Here is a 19,632-nt window from a genome sequence, read left to right on the forward strand (position 1 = left end):
GATGTCAGGAATTGTGAAAAACTGAGTTTAAATGTGACAAATAAAATTTGATTTGTTTTTGAAAAATGCTCCTAAATACAATTTAATCAGGTGCTCTAGACTAGAGCCTCCAAAGTGTCTGTGCAGCAGCCTGAAAGTTTGATGTCCCTAGTCGATTTTAGATAGCTACGGTATCATTCCCCTTTTATCTGTGGTATCATAGCTAGCCTGGCTTGCTAGCAATATCAAATAATGTTGTATAAACAAAAGTAGCTACTAGCTAGCTAGTACCAAAATTAGTTGTTTGACGGTTGACATGCAGCAGAATTGACCGTGTCGAATGTAATCCATTCCTGGCCATATTGTTGAAATGCATTGGAAGTTTGCATCATCTTTATGGAAAACCATTTTCACTCCTCTTTGCTGTGCTTTGGACCCATATGCAGACTTGACAACAAATGTCCACATAGCAGCATGTTGTCTCTGGGCAATTGGGCATCGTTGGCAAAAGTGGGCAAGTAAGTAATCCATACCAACCCTCCAGTAAGTCGTGACCGACTCACTAACAGAACTCAGTTTTGAACTAGACTGACTTTATGACCAAAATTATCCTATTTACACTTTGTTGTCAATTTTGACACTAGAATGTCAAATCGTAGCCACATAGGCCATTTAAAAACAGAGAAGTTGGTTCTAAACTAAGGGGTTGACCTTAAAGTGTAGGACCATGCCTTTAAATGATCAAACCATTTAAGAGTGTCAAGTAATCAAATCAACTAACACATTTGCATATTATCAAATCAATTCATATTTTTGTATAGTACTCATAGCAATCCCTCATTGCCAATCAGAAGATGCTCCATAGCAGGGTGCTCATATCAAATTTCTTGATCCAACATCCTCTCACTCTGTATCTCTTCCAGTCAGTAGACATGGAGGATGGGAAGCCTGATCTGCTACTAGTCAAAGAGGAGTTTATAGAAGACGGACCAGAGAGCATTAACCTGCTGAGTGGACTAAAGATGGGGGAGCAAGGTAAGGTTGACATATTGTGCATTCAGAAAGTACTCTAACCTCTTAACTTTTTCAACATTTTGTTACGTTCCAGCCTTATATTACCCCATGATGACAAATCAAAAACACGTTTAGAAGGTTTTGCAAATGTATTAAAAATAAAAAAACGTTTCTCACATTTACATAAGTATTCAGACCCTTTACTCAAAACTTTGTTGAAGCACCTTTGGCAGCGATTACAGCCTCAAGTCTTCTTGGGTATGATGCTAAAAGCTTGGCACACCTATATTTGGGGAGTTCTCCCATTCTTCTCTGCAGATCATCTCAAGCTCTGTCAGGTTGGATGGTTAGCCTCGCTGCACAGCTATTTTCAGGTCTCTATAGAGATGTTAGATTGGGTTCAAGTCCGGGCTCTGGCTGTGCCACTCAAGGACATTCAGAGACTTGTCCTGCGTTGTCTTGGCTGTGTGCTTAAGATTGTTGTCTTGTTGGAAGGTGAACATTTGCCCCAGTCTGGAGCAGGTTTTCATCAAGGATCTCTACTTTGCTCTGGGAGCTCAAGGATCTGTACTTTGCTCTGTTCATCTTTCCCTCAATCCTGACTAGTCTCCCAATCCATGCTGCTGAAAAACATCCCCACAGCATGATGCTGCCACCACCATACGTCACCGTAGGGATGGTATTTGCCAGGTGATGTCCAGACGTGACACTTGGCATTCAGGCTTTAGAGTTCAATCTTGGTTTCATCAAACCAGATAATCTTGTTTCTCAAGTCTGAGAGTCCTTTAGGTGCCTTTTGGCAAACTCCAAACGGGCTGTCATGTGTCTTTTACTGAGGAGTGGCTTCCCTCTGGCCACTCTACCCTAAAGGCCTGATTGGTGGAGTCCTGCAGAGATGGTTTTCCTTCTGGAAGGTTCTCCCATCTCCGCAGAGGATCTCTGGAGCTCTGTCAGTTTTTGCTCTGACATTCACTGTCAACTATGGGACCTTATATAGACAGGTGTGTGCCTTTCCAACTCATGTCCAATCAATTGAATTTACCACAGGTGGACACCAATCAAGTTGTAGAAACATCTCAAGGAGGACTGGCCACCCCACATAGCCTGGTTCCTCTCTAGGTTTCTTCCTAGGTTTTGGCCTTTCTAGGGAGTTTTTCGTAGCCACCGTGGTTCTACACCTGCATTGCTTGCTGTTTGGGGTTTTAGGCTGGGTTTCTGTACAGCACTTCGAGATATCAGCTGATGTACGAAGGGCTATATAAATACATTTGATTTTATTTGATCAATGGAAACAGGATGCACTTGAGCTCAATTTTGAGTCTCATAGCAGAGGGTCTGAATACTTATGTTCAATAAGGTATTTCTGTTTTTTATTTTTAATACATTTGCAAGAATTTATATAAACCTGTTTTTGCTTTGTCATTATGGGGTATTGTGTGTAGACTGATAAGGGAAAACATTTAATCAATTTTAGAATTTTTCTTCATTTATAAAATAAAATCTATATAACTTATGTTTACACACATTATAATGAAAATTATAATGAAAATGAAAATGATCCGGTAATACATTTAATGTTTGTAAAGTCTATTTTGTAACCTCTTCCTGTAGGTGGTTGGCTGGAGGCTAACAGAGAAGACTGGGCAGCCATCTTGGATTCCCAGAACCAGGCCGGTGCAGCCAGGGACCCGGGGGACATCACCACCGAGCAGGCCAGGACCAGAGGCAACATAGTGGAGGTCAGTGGATGGGACAGCATCCTCAACTCTGGGCTGGGGAACAAAACGGTTAACCACAACCAGAAACGGACAGTCAAACACAAAACAACATCCGATCTAAGTTAGGGATGGGCATTTTTCTGGCACGGAGAGAGAGAGAAAGTAGCCAAACCGACTCGCGCTGGTTAGACAAACTTGTTGCTGCCATAGGTTATCTATCATTCCATCTGGTAGTGCCTATCTTGACTCCATCAAATTGTTTGTAAAAGAGCTAGCTAGCTACAGAAGTCAGTTAAGTTAGCTAAGTAGCAAGGCCAATTAAAGCTATTTTTCTGCGCTCCCCGTACTTGTCTACAACTCTATTCATATGAAACATCAGCCTACCGGTTGGATGATCAGTGTAGCCTACTCCTCATTTAGCCAACTTAATTCCGTCATTTTTATTCCATTTTGCATTGATTAGAAATCTCCCTCTCAATGTAGTGCCGCTTTCATTGATTCTAATAACAACAAGCTACATCTGTGAAACATGTGTAGGCTGCCGGTGCGTCTTTTTTTATGGGGTGCACTCATAAAAAAAAGTATATACTTTTTACATTTAATGGTCTATCCTTGTACACTATGTTGCAATGTCACATAGATCATTGTAAACTCAGCAAAAAAAGAAACTGCCCTTTTTCAGGACCCTGTCTTTCAAAGATATTTGGATTTTTTACGAATTAAGTTCACAAATCTTCATTGTAAAGGGTTTAAACACTGTTTCCCATGCTTGTCCAATGAACCATAAACAATTAATGAACATGCACCCGTGGAACGGTCGTTAAGACAATAACATCTTACAGACGGTAGGCAATTAAGGTCACAGTTATGAAAACTTAGGACACTAAAGAGGCCTTTCTACTGACTCTGAAAACACCAAAAGAAAGATGCCCAGGGTCCCTGCTCATCTGCGTGAACGTGCCTTAGGCATGCTGCAAGGAGGCATGAGGACTGCAGATGTGGCCAGGGCAATAACTTGCCATGTCTGTACTGTGAGACTCCTAAGACAGTGCTACAGGGAGACAGGACAGACAGCTGATCATCCTCGTAGTGGCAGACCATGTGTTAACAACACCTGCACAGGATCGGTACATCCGAACATCGCACCTGTGGGACAGGTACAGGATGGCAACAACAACTGCCCGAGTTACACCAGTAACGCACAATCCCTCCATCAGTGCTCAGACTGTCTGCAAATAGGCTGAGATAGGCTGGACTGAGGGCTTGTAGGCCTATTGTAATGCAGGTCCTCACCAGACATCACTGGCAACAACGTCGCCTATGGGCACAAACCCAATGTCGCTGTACCAGACAGGACTGGCAAAAAGTGCTCTTCACTGACGAGTCGCGGTTTTATCTCACCAGGGGTGATGGTCGGATTCGCGTTTATCGTCAAAGGAATGAGCGTTACACCGAGGCCTGTACTCTGGAGCGGGATCGGTTTGGAGGTGGAGGGTCCGTCATGGTCTGGGGCGGTGTGTCACAGAGTCATCGGACTGAGCTTGTTGTCATTGCAGGCGATCTCAACACTGCGCGTTACAGGGAAGACATCCTCCTCCCTCATGTGGTACCTTTCCTGCATGACAATGCTACCAGCCATACTGTTTGTTCTGTGCGTGATTTCCTGCAAGGCAGGAATGTCAGTGTTCTGTCATGGCCAGCGAAGAGCCCGGATCTCAATCCCATTGAGCACGCCTGGGACCTGTTGGATCGGAGGGTGAGGGCTAGGGCCATTCCCCCCAGAATTGTCCAGGAACGTGCAGGTGCCTTGGTAGAAGAGTAGGGTAACATCTCACAGCAAGAACTGGCAAATCTGGTGCAGTCCATGAGGAGGAGATGCACTGCAGTACTTAATGCAGCTGGTGACATATTTTTGATTTTGACCCCTCTTTGTTCCATTTCTGTTAGTCCCGTGTCTGTGGAACTTGTTCAGTTTATGTCTCAGTTGTTGAATCTTGTTATGTTCATACAAATATTTACACATGTTAAGTTTGCTGAAAATAAACGCAGTTGACAGTGAGAGGACGTTTCTTTTTTTGCTGAGTTTATTTAATTTTAGACAATGCCTTTTCATTGTTAAAATAGAGGGGGGTTTTTTTCTCTCAAAAATGAATACTTTTTTAAAAATTTTTTTTTTTTTTTTTGAATTTTACCCCTTTTTTTCTCCCCAATTTCGTAGTATCCAATTGTTGTAGTAGCTACTATCTTGTCTCATCGCTACAACTCCTGTACGGGCTCGGGAGAGACGAAGGTTGAAAGTCCGATACACAACCAACCAAGCCGCTGCTTCTTTAACACAGCGCACATCCAACCCGGAAGCCAGCCGCACCAATGCGCCGGAGGAAACACCGTGCACCTGGCCACCTTGGCTAGCGTACACTGCGCCCAGCCCGCCACAGGAGTCGCTGGTGCGCGATGAGACAAGGACACCCCTACCGACCAAGCCCTCCCTAACCCGGGCGACGCTAGGCCAATTGTGCGTCGCCCCACGGACCTCCCGGTCGCGGCCGGTTACGACAGAGCCTGGGCGCGAACCCAGGACTCTGATGGCACAGCTGGCGCTGCAGTACAGCGCCCTTAACCACTGCGCCACCCGGGAGGCCCTAAAAATGAATACTTTCCCATGTAATCGAATATTAATATCTTTGGATATTCAAATATTCGAAATAACGTGCCCATCCCTAATATTAGTCTTCATGACAACAGACTGGCTGAGACTAGGGCGAGGCGTAGATTTGCTGTGAGGGGACTCCCGTGTCGGGATGTGGCTAGAGACAGGGATGTGGCTAGAGAGAATGGACACAGACTCCGTCCTAGTTGTGATTCAGAGAGACTCAGGTTAACCCCCTAACACAGTGGTATTCAAAGTTGGGGTCGCAACCCTGTGGCAACTGAAGTGGGGTTGCCAATATTTGTTTTTAAATGTATTTTCTGTATTTGTTTTTTGAACAAAAAATGAACAGTACAGTTTATTGTAATGGACAATATACAAACATTTTTGAGAAAGGTAATTTGAAAAATACAATTTTAATGAGTAAATGTATTTATTGGTTTATTTTCAATTTGATAAGAGATGAAAATGTAATGATTTTTACATTATTTGTTGATGTAAAAATCAAAATATACCGATTTTAAGGTTGTGTCGTTATATTTGGGATGGGGTCACAAGAAATTATTGAAAAAAAATTCCTTCACCCTGCCGTCTGTCTATAAGATGTATCAACTGGAATATTGACCTTGCGACAACACAGACACTCCCTGGCCTTCATCCTCCTCACACTCTCCCTATGTAAACCAGACCTCAGACAATGCCAGTTCTTCAACACTAAATAGCTACACAAGCCCATTGACAAATGACTGTAGGGAAAACAGAATCAGTAAAGGTGGCGGCATAAAAGAGAAGCGCTTCCCTTGTTTGTTCTGTGAGAAGATTCAGTTTCTCCAAACAGGTGGAGATCCACCAGAGCAGGTATTCCCAAACTGGGGTACATACAATGCCGCCGGTGGTACGCCAAATAAAAATGTGATTCACGTTTTTTTTTTTTTATAATTAAATGATAAAATAAAATTCTTCACATTTTCAAACAACATTTATATTTTCCAACGGGGCTATACATTTTGGTCAGGTTTTTTTCTCACCCGAGTAGCCTCGTTTCACTGCCAAAAATAAAGTTAAACCATCTCGTGTTTAGCGAAGTAACAACACAATGTCAAATACAGGCAGCCTAGTCAAACAATTAACATCCAATCACATTAACCGTTACTCTCTCGCGGAAATTCCACTAATGTATGTAGCCAAACGTAGCTGCTGCTCATTCCGTTTGCTCGAAAATGTATAAATGGTTTAAAAAAGTAAAGCCCGCATCCATAGATACATACCAGCTCTACTGGTAGTACTGCTACTACCAGCTGTACTACACCTGCACCTGTCAACGACACAAGTTGTTCTGCTTCCACGAGCACATCCAATGCTAGCATCAGTAATTCTACATTTGTTGTTAGTCCACCTAGCATGGACACTGATTGTTGTGAATAGGATGCAGCTGAAGAGCTACTGCCCCCTTACCCGGGAAAGCACCGAACAACAGACAGGGACATTGGACAATCGAAGAGGTGCAAATATGATGAGAACTACATTGATTTGGGGTTTAATTATATTGAGAGTAGTGCCATTCCTCAGCCACAGTGTGTTATATGTGCAAAAGTACTATCTCACAACTCGATGAAACCTTTACTCTTGTGCAGATTTTTAGAAACAAAACATGCCAATTTGAAAAATAAGCCACAGGAGTTTTTTGAGTGACAATTAAGACAACTTTCGAATAGTAAGACATGTATAAAAGCAACAGATATCATTAATAAGAAGAGGCTAGAAGAGTCTTAAATGGTGAGCTACCGAGTGGCTAGAACAGGCAAGCCCCATACTATTGTGGAGGACTTAATTCTTCCTGCTGCCGCGGGTATGGCTGGGACAATGCTGGGGGAAAAGGCCAACAAAAACTATACAGACAATGCCTTCATCAAACAACACTGTTTCACGATGAATCAGTGACATGGCAGGAGATGTTTTGAAACAATTACTGCTTCGCATTACGAGCTAGTGAATTCTATGCGTTTCAGCTGGATGAATCAACAGACGTGGTGGAACTGGTACAGCTCCTGGTATATGTCCGTTACGTTTATGGGGGGTCAATTAAGGCAGACATCCTCTTCTGCAAATCACTGGAAACCAGGACAACAGGGGAGAATATTTTTAAAGTACTGGACAGCTTTGTGACATCAAATGGACTTTGGTGGTCAAGATGTGTTGGTATCTGTACTGATGCCACAAAAGCCATGACAGGGAGACATAGTGGAGTCGTAACACGCGTGCAAGCAGTTGCTCCCCACTTAGGTACACTGCAGAATCCACCGAGAGGCTCTTGCTGCCAAGGGAAGGCCTGACAGCTTGAAAGATGTTTTGGACACTACAGTGAAAATGGTTAACTTAGTTAAAGTAAGACCCCTGAACTCTTGTGTATTTTCTGCACTATGCAATTATATGGGCAGCGACCATGTAACGCTTTTACAACATACAGAAGTGCGCTGGTTATCAAGGGGCAAAGTATTGACATGTTTTTTTTAATTGAGAGACAAGCTCAAAGTTTTCTTACTGACCATAATTTCACTAGTCTGACCGCTTGCATGATGATGAGTTTCTCACATGACTGGCCTATCTGGGTGATGTTTTTTCTCGCTTGAATGATCTGAATCTAGGATTACAGGGACTCTCCACAACTAAATTCAATGTTCGGGACAAAATTGAGGTTATGATTAAGAAGTTGGAGCTCTTCTCTGTCTGCATTAACAAGGACCTTCCTCCATGCCCTGCCTCCAGTCCACTTACCGATATCTGAACAAGAGAGCCTCATCGAAATTGCAACAAGCGGTTCTATGAAAATGTAATTTAATCAGAAGCCACTGACAGATTTCTGGATTGGGCTGCGCTCAGGGTATCATACCTTGGCAAATCGCGTTGTTAAGACACTGATGCCCTTTGCAACCACGTACCAATGTGAGAGTGGATTCCCGGCCCTCACTAGCATGAAAACTAAACAGACTGTGTGTTATTTACGACTGAGACTCTCTCCAATACAACCCAACATTGCAGAGTTATGTGCATCCTTTCAAGCACACCCTTCTCATTAACCTGTGTTGAGTTATTCACCATTTTTGATGAACAAATAAAGTTTTATATGTAAGATGGCTAAATAAAGAGCAAGATTATTATTTGTGCCCTGGTCCTATAAGAGCTCTTTGTCACTTCCCACGAGCCGAGTTGTGACAAACTCACACTCATTCTTATGTTTAATAAATGTATTGTATATTGTGTGTGTAGCAGGCTTACAATGATGGCAAAAAAACTATATTTGAGAATGCGCTGACCCTGGTGCTCGAGGGGGCACACAGCTGGAGGTTGAATGTTTGAAGGGGTATGGGACTATTAAAAAAGTTTGGGAACCACTGCACCAGAGGATGCACATGGAAGACAACTTGTTCAGCTGCCATCTGTGCTGGGACAGTTTCCCTGACTCGTCCAATCTGAAGATGCACCCGAGGGTCCACATGGGAGAAATCTTACAGCTGCCCCCAGTGTGAGAAGAGGTTCTCCCACCAGCACCGACTGAAGATGCACCTGAAGGTCCACACGGGAGAGAGGCCATTTGCCTGTATGCACTGCTGGAAGAGGTTCTCAGAGAGGAGCTACCTCAGGATACACTAACAGAAAATGCACACGGCCCATGTATAGAGTGGTGACATGTAATGTAGTACTAGTTAGTTTGTAGTTCATTCTGTTGGTTTTGGATATACACTGCTCAAAAAAATAAAGGGAACACTTAAACAACACAATGTAACTCCAAGTCAATCACACTTCTGTGAAATCAAACTGTCCACTTAGGAAGCAACACTGATTGACAATAAATTTCACATGCTGTTGTGCAAATGGAATAGACAACAGGTGGAAATTATAGGCAATTAGCAAGACACCCCCAATAAAGGAGTGGTTCTGCAGGTGATAACCAAAGACCACTTCTCAGTTCCTATGCTTCCTGGCTGATGTTTTGGTCACTTTTGAATGCTGGCGGTGCTTTCACTCTAGTGGTAGCATGAGACGGAGTCTACAACCCACACAAGTGGCTCAGTTGTTGCAGCTCATCCAGGAGGGCACATCAATGCGAGCTGTGGCAAGAAGGTTTGCTGTGTCTGTCAGCGTAGTGTCCAGAGCATGGAGGCGCTACCAGGAGACAGGCCAGTACATCAGGAGACGTGGAGGAGGCCGTAGGAGGGCAACAGCCCAGCAGCAGGACCGCTACCTCCGCCTTTGTGCAAGGAGGAGCAGGAGGAGCACTGCCAGAGCCCTGCAAAATAACCTCCAGCAGGCCACAAATGTGCATGTGTCTGCTCAAACGGTCAGAAACAGACTCCATGAGGGTGGTATGAGGGCCCGACGTCCACAGGTGGGGGGTTGTGCTTACAGCCCAACACCGTGCAGGACGTTTGGCATTTGCCAGAGAACACCAAGATTGGCAAATTCTCCACTGGCGCCCTGTGCTCTTCACAGATGAAAGCAGGTTCACACTGAGCACATGTGACAGACGTGACAGTCTGGAGATGCCGTGGAGAACGTTCTGCTACCTGCAACATCCTCCAGCATGACCGGTTTGGCGGTGGGTCAGTCATGGTGTGGGGTGGCATTTCTTTGGGGGGCCGCACAGCCCTCCATGTGCTCGCCAGAGGTAGCCTGACTGCCATTAGGTATCGAGATGAGATCCTCAGACCCCTTGTGAGACCATATGCTGGTGCGGTTGGCCCTGGGTTCCTCCTAATGCGAGACAATGCTAGACCTCATGTGGCTGGAGTGTGTCAGCAGTTCCTGTAAGAGGAAGGCATTGATGCTATGGACTGGCCCACCCGTTCCCCAGACCTGAATCCAATTGAGCACATCTGGGACATCATGTCTCGCTCTATCCACCAACGCCACGTTGCACCACAGACTGTCCAGGAGTTGGCGGATGCTTTAGTCCAGGTCTGGGAGGAGATCCCTCAAGAGACCATTCGCCACCTCACCAGGAGCATGCCCAGGCGTTGTAGGGAGGTCATACAGGCAGGTGGAGGCCACACACACTACTGAGCCTCATTTTGACTTGTTTTAAGGACATTACATCAAAGTTGGATTAGCCTGTAGTGTGGTTTTCCACTTTAATTTTGAGTGTGACTCCAAATCCAGACCTCCATGGGTTGATAAATTTGATTTCCATTAATAATTTTTGTGTGATTTTGATGTCAGCACATTCAACTATGTAAAGAAAAAAGTATTTAATAAGAATATTTCATTCATTCAGATCTAGGATGTTATTTTAGTGTTCCCTTTATTTTTTTGAGCAGTGTATATAGCCCCACAATGGAGGTGTCATAATACTCCTAGAACCTAGTGATCAAACAGGGAAATGGTTACAATCTTTTTTCACCATTCATTTTCCCATAGGAGATTTTAGAAACACTTAAGATAAGGTCTGTGTTTAGTGTAGGCTTACTCTGGCGTGACATTTTGATAACCATGTGTCATGACTTGCCCTGTTGGGTGATGATCATAGGTGCCAGATCCCCCCCTCCCCCACCAGTTTTATGACCGGTTGAAAATACTGTGTAGAAACTCTGCTGTTGTTGGGTTTGGCAAGATTTGAGGAGAAAGAAGCCTCTTGTTATAAGGAGATTCCTCCTGCCAAAAAAGTAACATCAAAAGGTTGATTAATGAAACAATATTTCTGTAATCCTAAACAGTTGGAATGATCTGTGCGTACTGAAAGAACAATCCTGTCAAATTCATTACTAATTGTTGAGGTAACTCACGACAGTAGAACAACATAACTGTATCTTGGAATGTGCATACTTCCCAGTGATCAGATTCACATCCAAAATGTTGGGAAACTGATATGGTTAAATATGAAACTATTTATGAGAAGATGTAATGTGATGTTAGCCTTCTAAATGAGAGAATTGTTTTTCATATGAAGTCTTAACCAAGTCAGTGGCCACGCCCACGTGAGCACAGACATTACGACAAAAGGAGGGAACGCCCCTTTTCCCCCAAGTGCTTAAATAGAGGACTCGTGACAAATGTGCATTAATCAAGAAAATGTAAGGACGGGAGTCCCCACGTTGAAATTGCTACCACTCTATAGACCAGTTATGTGCAGTTCCAGCTGAATACGTTACAAATGGTTAATAAATCTACAAAACTAAAGACTACACATTTACCGTCTGCAGCTGTATATGTAAAATAGTTTAGGAAACTAGACCGAAGACGAGAGGAGAACATTTCCCTATCGAATGACCATTGGTACATCTGACCTATAACAGACACTTCCAGAACAAAAGGAACAAGCTACAACTACAAAGGACATGGTGACCTCTGGTGGACAACCAGAGACTTACACAACCAGAGACTTTGTTGACTGACTCTCCAGAAAATGGACCAGCGATTTCAACAGAGACAACAAAGGCATAAAATCGTAAATATGTACATTGCAATTTTTTTCAAATAAGCGGCCGTTCATAGCATTTCCATGAGCATAGTTATCAGCTGTATGTACGATAGTAAAGTCCTTTGTATTTTCTCCCGTTCTTTCTTACATGCCCCTCTTTTCATTTTGTGTAACAAGCTTATTAGTTAGTAAATAAATAATTAAGCCAATTTGTATATCGCTGATTCATCATTTATGCTAGGGTTCACGCAGATATCCAAGGATTTTGCGACATTAAGAATGAGACTGATAGAAGGCAACAAATAATGATGACTGAAATGACTGAAATGTAAAAGATATTTATTTCTTTAAAGAGTTCATTCGGAAAACGGTAACTCGTTAAATAAACTTTTTCTGTGGCGCCCCAAGATTGAAAATTAGTTCATTGTTACAGGATTAATTTAATCATCGTACTAATTAAACATAGTTAATCGATTTGATAAAACATTCGTCATCACATTAATGATAGCCAACACACGACACATTTTATAATGAGGAAATGATAATAACTTAATGTTTACTTTACATAAAGTAATCAAGCTGTGTGTAATGTAGAATATTTATTCTAAAATTAATTTGATCAAATTGAGGGTATCAGATTTACAGAAAATAGTGTTACCATAGTGGGAAGTTATTCTACTTGACACGTATCGTTTTGTGCAATAAAAGTACTGTACTTCACATTATATGAGTGTATGACCGTTTTGTTGAAATTAAATACATTTACTTTGTGCTGACTTTTTGTATCATTGCAAGGGCTGAGTTTCCCTTATCCCAGTCGAACCAAAACATACTTCATTCTTGAATCAACACATTTGAATTAAAAAAAAAAAAAAAACACCAATGCCTCCATATTGTTAGGTACATTAATCACAGTGTTAGAGAAGGACTTGACTGTTAACATTTTATAATATCATGTCATGTTTTGTGTGTGTACAGCAAAGAGTTTCTTATATAAACCTTTATGCAATGTGTGTTTACAGTCTGCAGTCCATGAGGACATGCTGATATCCGGTGCTGCTGGCAGGCGAAACTGGACCTCTGAGGCGGCTGGTCACAAACCTTGGCTCCGGATCAGGACACTGGATCAGGAGCCGTCGATTTTCCTTTCCGAGTCAGAAACAGAAACAAACCGTGAGGGGCAGAGACTCCAGCACCACACAGAACACAACCAGTGGACAGGTGGACTGAACAACCTCAGTCCTGGTGGTCATCAGATAGACAGAGGCTCCAGTCAGGGATCCAGTCTGCAGCCCAGACCCTTCTCTTCACAGTCTCAGTGCAGAGATGGAGCAGGACCTGGGGCTGATAGAGATAGACCCTCCTGTTCCTATGATACAAACACCACAGTATCCATGATGAACAATTCAGGTCACCCTGGGCTTCAGCCTTCACAGAGAGTAGTGGGAGACACCCTCGGTGGAAGTCTAACAGGAAGTCTGTCTTCTCCTTCAGGATCTTGTCTAATGCCTGGTGAATGGGTTCATAGAAGGCCTGCACCTGGGTCTATCCTTCCTCAGTTACCTCATGGTTACCCCACCAATACAGACAGGGTCAGGATGGGCGTTCACCACAAGAGGTACCTAGCCTATAACACAACACTCAATCCCAACAACACCCAAACAATGGCTAGAGGTCAGGGATGGAGCTCAAAGACTAACCACCTGAGGGTGGTGGCTCCTGCTTCTGCCTCGTCTGGTGTCATTGGGTCACAATGTGGGAGGCCGAGTAATAGGACGAACGCTGACAAGCCGTATGCCTGCCCCACATGTGGGAAGCGCTTCGCTAGGGCAGACTATTTGAGGGAGCACCAGGCCGTTCACACCAAGGAGAGGCCCTTCAAGTGCAAACTATGTTACAAGAGCTTCTCCTTCCTGACTAACCTTATCAGACATAGGAGTGTCCACAACCGGGAGAAATTGTAACAGTGTGCCTCGAGATGTACGCAGGGGATATCTTGGAACTATTATTAAGTTGACATATAGTTGTGAAGTGTTTTGTGGAAGAGGGTAATTAACCACATACCCTTCATTAACCCTTTGGTAACTTGTCATTTGAAACAGGCTTGGATATACCTGTTTTTAGAGAGACGGTAAACCTAGGCTAAAACAAGGATAGTTGAATATTTAAAGCAAAGCATCGCTTTATTACAGCCAGACTTCTCCCCATCTTTACAACCATTGAATCTATGTTTTGACCATGACAGTTGACAATCTAAGGTTATACCAAGTAATTTTGTCTCCCCAACTTGTTCAACAACCACACCATTCATTACCGATTCAGCTGAGGTCTAGAATTTAAGGAATGATTTGTACCAAATACAATGCTCTTAGTTTTAGAGATGTTCAGGACCAGTTTATTACTGGCCACCCATTCCAAAACAGACTGCAACTCTTTGTTAAGGGTTTCAGTGACTTAATTAGCTGTGGTTGCTGATGCATATATGGACACACATGCTTTGTTTAATGCCAGTGGCAGGTCATTGGTAAAAAATAGAGAAGAGTAGAGGGTCTAGAGAGCTGCCCTGCTGTACACCACACTTTACATGTTTGACATTAGAGAACCTTCCATTAAAAAACACGTTTTGAGTTCTATTAGATAGATAGCACTGAATCCATGATATGGCAGAGGTTGAACGCCATAACCCATACGTTTTTCAACAACAGATTATGGTCAATAATATTCAATAATATCTCAAATCTAACAGTACAACTCCCACAATCATCTTATTATAAATGTCTTTCAACCAATCATCAGTCATTTGTGTCAGTGCAGTACATGAGTGCCCTTCTCTATAAGCATGCTGAAAGTCTGTTGTTAATTTGTTTACAGAGAAATAGCATTGTATTTGGTCACACACATTTTTTCCCAACAGTTTGCTAAGAGCTGGCAGCAAGCTTATATGTCTGCTGTTAGAACCAGTAAAGGCCGCTTGACCACTTGGGTAGCGGAATTACTTGGGCTTCCCTCCAGGCCTCAGGACAAAGACTTTCCTCTAAACTCAGATTAAAAATATGACAGATAGGAGTGGCTATAGAGTCAGCTACCATCCTCAGTACCTTTCCATCATAATTATCAATGCCAGGAGATTTGTCATTATTGATCGATAACAATAATTATCTCTAGCCAGCACAAAGACACAATATCATATTCTAACCAGGTTCTTGATTACTGCACTTATTATTATTTACTCAACAAAAACTATGTGATGCATGGGACATAATACATTGATCAATAAATAGTATATCAAGAAGTTATGAGAAATGTTGCCTTACATCCTTGCCAATTCTAGACATTGTCAATAGTATGGTATTTAGCTTGTTATCTGTCAGTCAATCGTTAATAGCTGGAAGGACGCGTCAATGCGATAGGCAGACTGCTTCTCCTCGAACACCGCGGTGAAAGGGATGCTGAGAGCACATTGGCTATCGAACGACCGATAGCATGAGACGTGGGCCTTGAATATTTCGGTTCACTACCGTAATTCAAAGAACAGCGCGCAATTATTTTTCATTTAACAACCCCCTTTGAGCTATGACGCCAACCAATAAGATCCCCTTCTCTTCAGTGTAACCGGAAGTGAACAGCGACCAAGTACAATTTCCACGTTAGCATTTTTATTTCTGATATTTGGACGTTTATTAACACCCTGGAACTCAAAATATGACTAATTGAACTGCACCGAATCACATACTTACACCCTGTAGTATTTCATTTGCGTTGGAGACAGGGCTTGGTTGACAAATGTTATCTAGGTAACGCTAGTTAGCTAGCTGTGAACATTAGCCAACATGGCTAACTGTGTGGTTTTTCACACTCAAATAGCCTCCATCATGGAGGTGCTAGCGAATGCAGCCGTGGCAGATATATGTAAGCTCGTAGACGACGACTATGCAGTGTTTCGTTTGGAAATAACTCAAAGCCAGAAAGAAAACAGGGCATTGCGGAGGAAACTACATCTATTGGAACTGAAGGTGGCACGGGAGCGCGCAGATAGAACAACGCGAGAGCGCGTCCTTGCTAGTCGTCCCAGTAGTGTCAAGATCCTCGAGCGAGGAATGGAAAGAGGTACGCACATTTTTCAGGACGAAGAGGCTGCACATGTGTGACTTTAGATGTCTTAACCAGATATGGTGAAATGGGTCTTGGTCAGTTTGTTGGATAGTATGCAATAATTGCTTGGCTATTTTGTACAATGACAAAATATCTAACCAGATAATTGATTTACGTTATGTACTATTATTTACTTATTGAAAACAACGTGCTGCATTGAACATAGTCAATCAATCTATAAAGAGTATATCAAGAAGTTTTGTGAAGTGTTACCTTACATCCTTGTCAATTCTAAACCGTGTCAAAATGGTCAATAGTGTACAATATAGTGTTGAGCATTGACCATAGCTAAATCTAACAACCTCTTTTCCCCAATCACTCTCTCAGGTGAAGGAAATCTCACTGGAGGCTACAGGAGCTTTGTGAAGCTAGCGGGACACAAAACATGGAGAGATGACCAACCAATCACTGTTGATGAGGGGAGTGGAACCTCAACTCAGCACGTTATCGTTATAGAGGTTAGTGTAATAGTATTACATACAAATTACAGTACATCAAATGTGGCCAGTTTATTTCAGAAAGGCTCCCCTCAGCTATTCACTTGCTTACATGTACATCCTCATTTATCTGCCATAGGGAAGTCTCACAAACTCCCCTATGACAATGTTATCTAATCCTACTTATGTACCGGTAATAACCTCCTTTCTTCTTGCCAGCCTGCAGATGCAGAGGCTGCAGGTCCTGGTGTCAAGCTGGAGAGGTCTGAAGGAGAGGAGGACCCACGACACAGCAGAAACATCCAGGCTGGAGCGCCCTCTGTAGCCACAGAGGACCCCACCACAACCCTAGTTCCGCCCAGGATCCGACGCAGCATCACAGAGGACAGTGGAACGCAGAACGCTGTCCTTAAGTCAGAGACAGACACAGAGACTTTAACTGTAACACAAAGGATTTTGCACACAGGATCTGACCACAGGTCAGACCCAGAGATACTGGAGCTGGGGGGACTGGGCTGTCGTTCTGCTCCCGGCTCAGAGTATTTACTTTACGGTAACCCGAGGACAGTTCTGTCCCATCAGGACTCAGGTGACGCATTACAGACTGGCAATGATCCATCTTGTTCTTACACTGCAGAGACAGGGATGATACCTGGTGACATGCCTGTGGGCTTAGATACACAGACTAATCCAATGAGAGGGGACTGGAATCGGTACAGTAGTAGTGTGTACTCTGAAGACTGCCTGGATGAGAAAGGGGAGGGTCTGGCCTTAGATGATGTGACTGTGAAAATGGAGGGCGACGCTCCTCTGACATGGAATGAAGTCGAGACTCATTTAGGAGAAGGACACTCGCAGGACAACAGCAGTGACTTCTTAGACTACAGGGAAAACTTAGAGACAAATCTAAATGTCACAACCAACTCCTCTTTACACCCAGTGTCCATGTCAATGACACCTTCCGATTCACAAGGCCTGTTCGATCAGGTATTGAACTCAAATGACCAAAAGTCCAAGGCTCGGGGAGGGGGAGCAAAAATTGCCAGTAAAGAGAAGCGCTTCCTTTGCATGTTCTGTAATAAAGGCTTCAGCTGCCCCCAGAAGGTGGAGATTCACCAGAGGGTCCACACAGGGGAAAAACCCTACAGCTGTACCCAGTGTCACATGCGCTTTGCCCATGCTGGCAACCTGAAGAGGCACCAGAGGGTTCACACAGGGGAGAAACCCTACAGCTGTCCCCAGTGTGAGAAAAGGTTCTCCCATCAGCACCATCTGAAGATGCACCTGAAGGTCCACACGGGAGAGAGGCCATTCAGAGAGTAACTACCTTAGGATACAGCAGCAGAAAAAACACTCTATAACATAGAAAGTAAACATTCCACTTGATAGCTTCTGACTTTGACATCAAACCCTGAATAAAAGACAAATATGAGTGTTGTCAACAGAAAAGATCCACAGATGCATTTTGGAATAATGAGAGTAACAGATTTCGGTGTTGAATATTCCTGGGTAGAATATTGCATCCAGACATTGTGATATATAAGCCTAATGAGTCTGTTACATATTGTGTTTGTACTGTGTAGGATATATGATGTTCACAAATTTAATTCCTTCCATTCAACTACTTATTTTTTTTCCCAATACACTTTTAATGAGTATACTAATGCAGTCTATCAAGTTCATGCAGAAGTATGTGTGCTTTTCATATGGTGAATTTAAAACGTGTATGTTTAATAAATAAACATTTTGACTTTGTTCTCGTTATTTGAAACTCCCTTTAATATACATCACATCTGATCTCACCCTATTCTGCATAAACCCGACAGAGCTTTATAACCAATACACTTACCACATATACCTACACATATGCACACTAGCAAACACCTACTGTACACGTCAAAATAGTTTAGTCAGGTTTGTCTGATGACTTTGACTTATCATAGCCGACTCATTTATCCACAACATATTTATGTCCACCATGATGGGTTTAACAACAATGAAGTCATTCTGTAACTACAGTATAGGACTCAAAAGTAGTGAGGATGGGTAAACACTCCATGTTGAAAGTGTGTGTGTGTATATGTACGTACCTGAGGGAGTGTATGTTAGTGTAATCTGTATCACCTCTCTCTTCCAGGAAGAGGAGGTGCTGCTGGTGAAGGAGGAGGGGTGTGAGGAGGGTCTGGAGAATGATGGGATCAAATTGGGGTCATAATACGGGCTGCACCAAATGTTTGATGCATTATAATAATTGATTATGCTTATGTTGTATTAATAGAAGGGGAAGGGCTATTAGACCCCTTCCCCACTACATTTATAGTGTCCTAAACTACAGATTAACAATATATATACATTATAAGGTTTAAAATTGTTTCACAGTTCTTTTCTAGTCTTATAAAGAAACTGTCTGTGAGAAAAGCACCTCAAATATAAAGATAAGAGATAGATAATAAAATGCAAATGAATTACTTAAAAATCATACAATGTGATTTTCTGGATTTTTGTTTTAGATTCCGTCTCTCACAGTTGAAGTGTACCTATGATAAAAATTACAGACCTCTACATGCTTTGTAAGTAGGATCTGCAAAATCGGCAGTGTTTCAAATACTTGTTCTCCCCACTGTATGTAATACAAACCTCCAAATGTTTAGCATGTTTTTCTAGATTCAGAACATAAAACAACATGTATAAAGCAAACATTATCCCTTAGGTCTAGCAAAGCAAGTACTTCAATAGCTTAAGCATATGTTGCAGAGCAGTGATTCAAATATTTTTTCATAATATTTACAAAGAAGTTGATCTTAAGGGCCTGGTCACTTGAACAAACAACAGAGTACTCAAACCAACATATTTTCCTCCTATAAAAAAAAAAAAGTTCCATACAAATATTTGTAAAATATAAAAAGTGCTTCATTTGAAAATCCCCAACAAAAAACATACACATTTTATCAGATCTTTCCGCACTCTGGCGGAGTTGATGTTATAAAACAAAATCAAGCTTTGTTTATACAGCAAATTTCAGACATGGAATGCAATGTGCTTCACAGGAAAAAACAAATAAACTATGTAAGAAACATAACAGGATAAACAACAAAAGAATAACAATAAAAACTGAATGACTAAAAAGCACCCTAAGGAAAATCAAAGCTAAAAAAGTGTGTTTTAACATCTATAATGTTAAAACAGAAGGTCTAGGTCTAAGTTAGCTACAGAATGTAATGGAGAAATCTCACCTTTCTTCATCAAGTACCTCTGGCTGGGCAGCTT

General features: G+C 42.5%; 2 protein-coding genes across 2 annotated transcripts in view; both read left to right on the plus strand.

Moving 5' to 3' along the window:
• Positions 1-15,072, plus strand: part of LOC139418967 (uncharacterized) — a 30,461-nt gene extending 15,389 nt beyond the window's left edge. The window contains exons 5-7 of the mRNA XM_071168762.1: positions 903-1,014; positions 2,605-2,732; positions 12,799-15,072. Of these exons, the coding sequence (XP_071024863.1) occupies positions 903-1,014; positions 2,605-2,732; positions 12,799-13,740 (1,182 nt within the window). The 3' untranslated portion in view covers positions 13,741-15,072. The remainder of the gene's footprint in view (positions 1-902; positions 1,015-2,604; positions 2,733-12,798) is intronic.
• A 309-nt stretch (positions 15,073-15,381) lies between these two features.
• LOC139418985 (uncharacterized) lies at positions 15,382-18,119 on the plus strand. The gene is made up of 3 exons (XM_071168784.1): positions 15,382-15,883; positions 16,256-16,386; positions 16,585-18,119. Exons 1-3 carry the CDS (start codon positions 15,607-15,609, stop codon positions 17,686-17,688), a joined length of 1,512 nt encoding a protein of 503 aa, XP_071024885.1. The 5' UTR covers positions 15,382-15,606; the 3' UTR covers positions 17,689-18,119.
• The last annotated feature ends 1,513 nt before the right edge of the window (positions 18,120-19,632 follow it).

Source organism: Oncorhynchus clarkii, chromosome 10 (genome assembly GCF_045791955.1).
Source record: "Oncorhynchus clarkii lewisi isolate Uvic-CL-2024 chromosome 10, UVic_Ocla_1.0, whole genome shotgun sequence".
Lineage (NCBI taxonomy): Eukaryota > Metazoa > Chordata > Actinopteri > Salmoniformes > Salmonidae > Oncorhynchus > Oncorhynchus clarkii.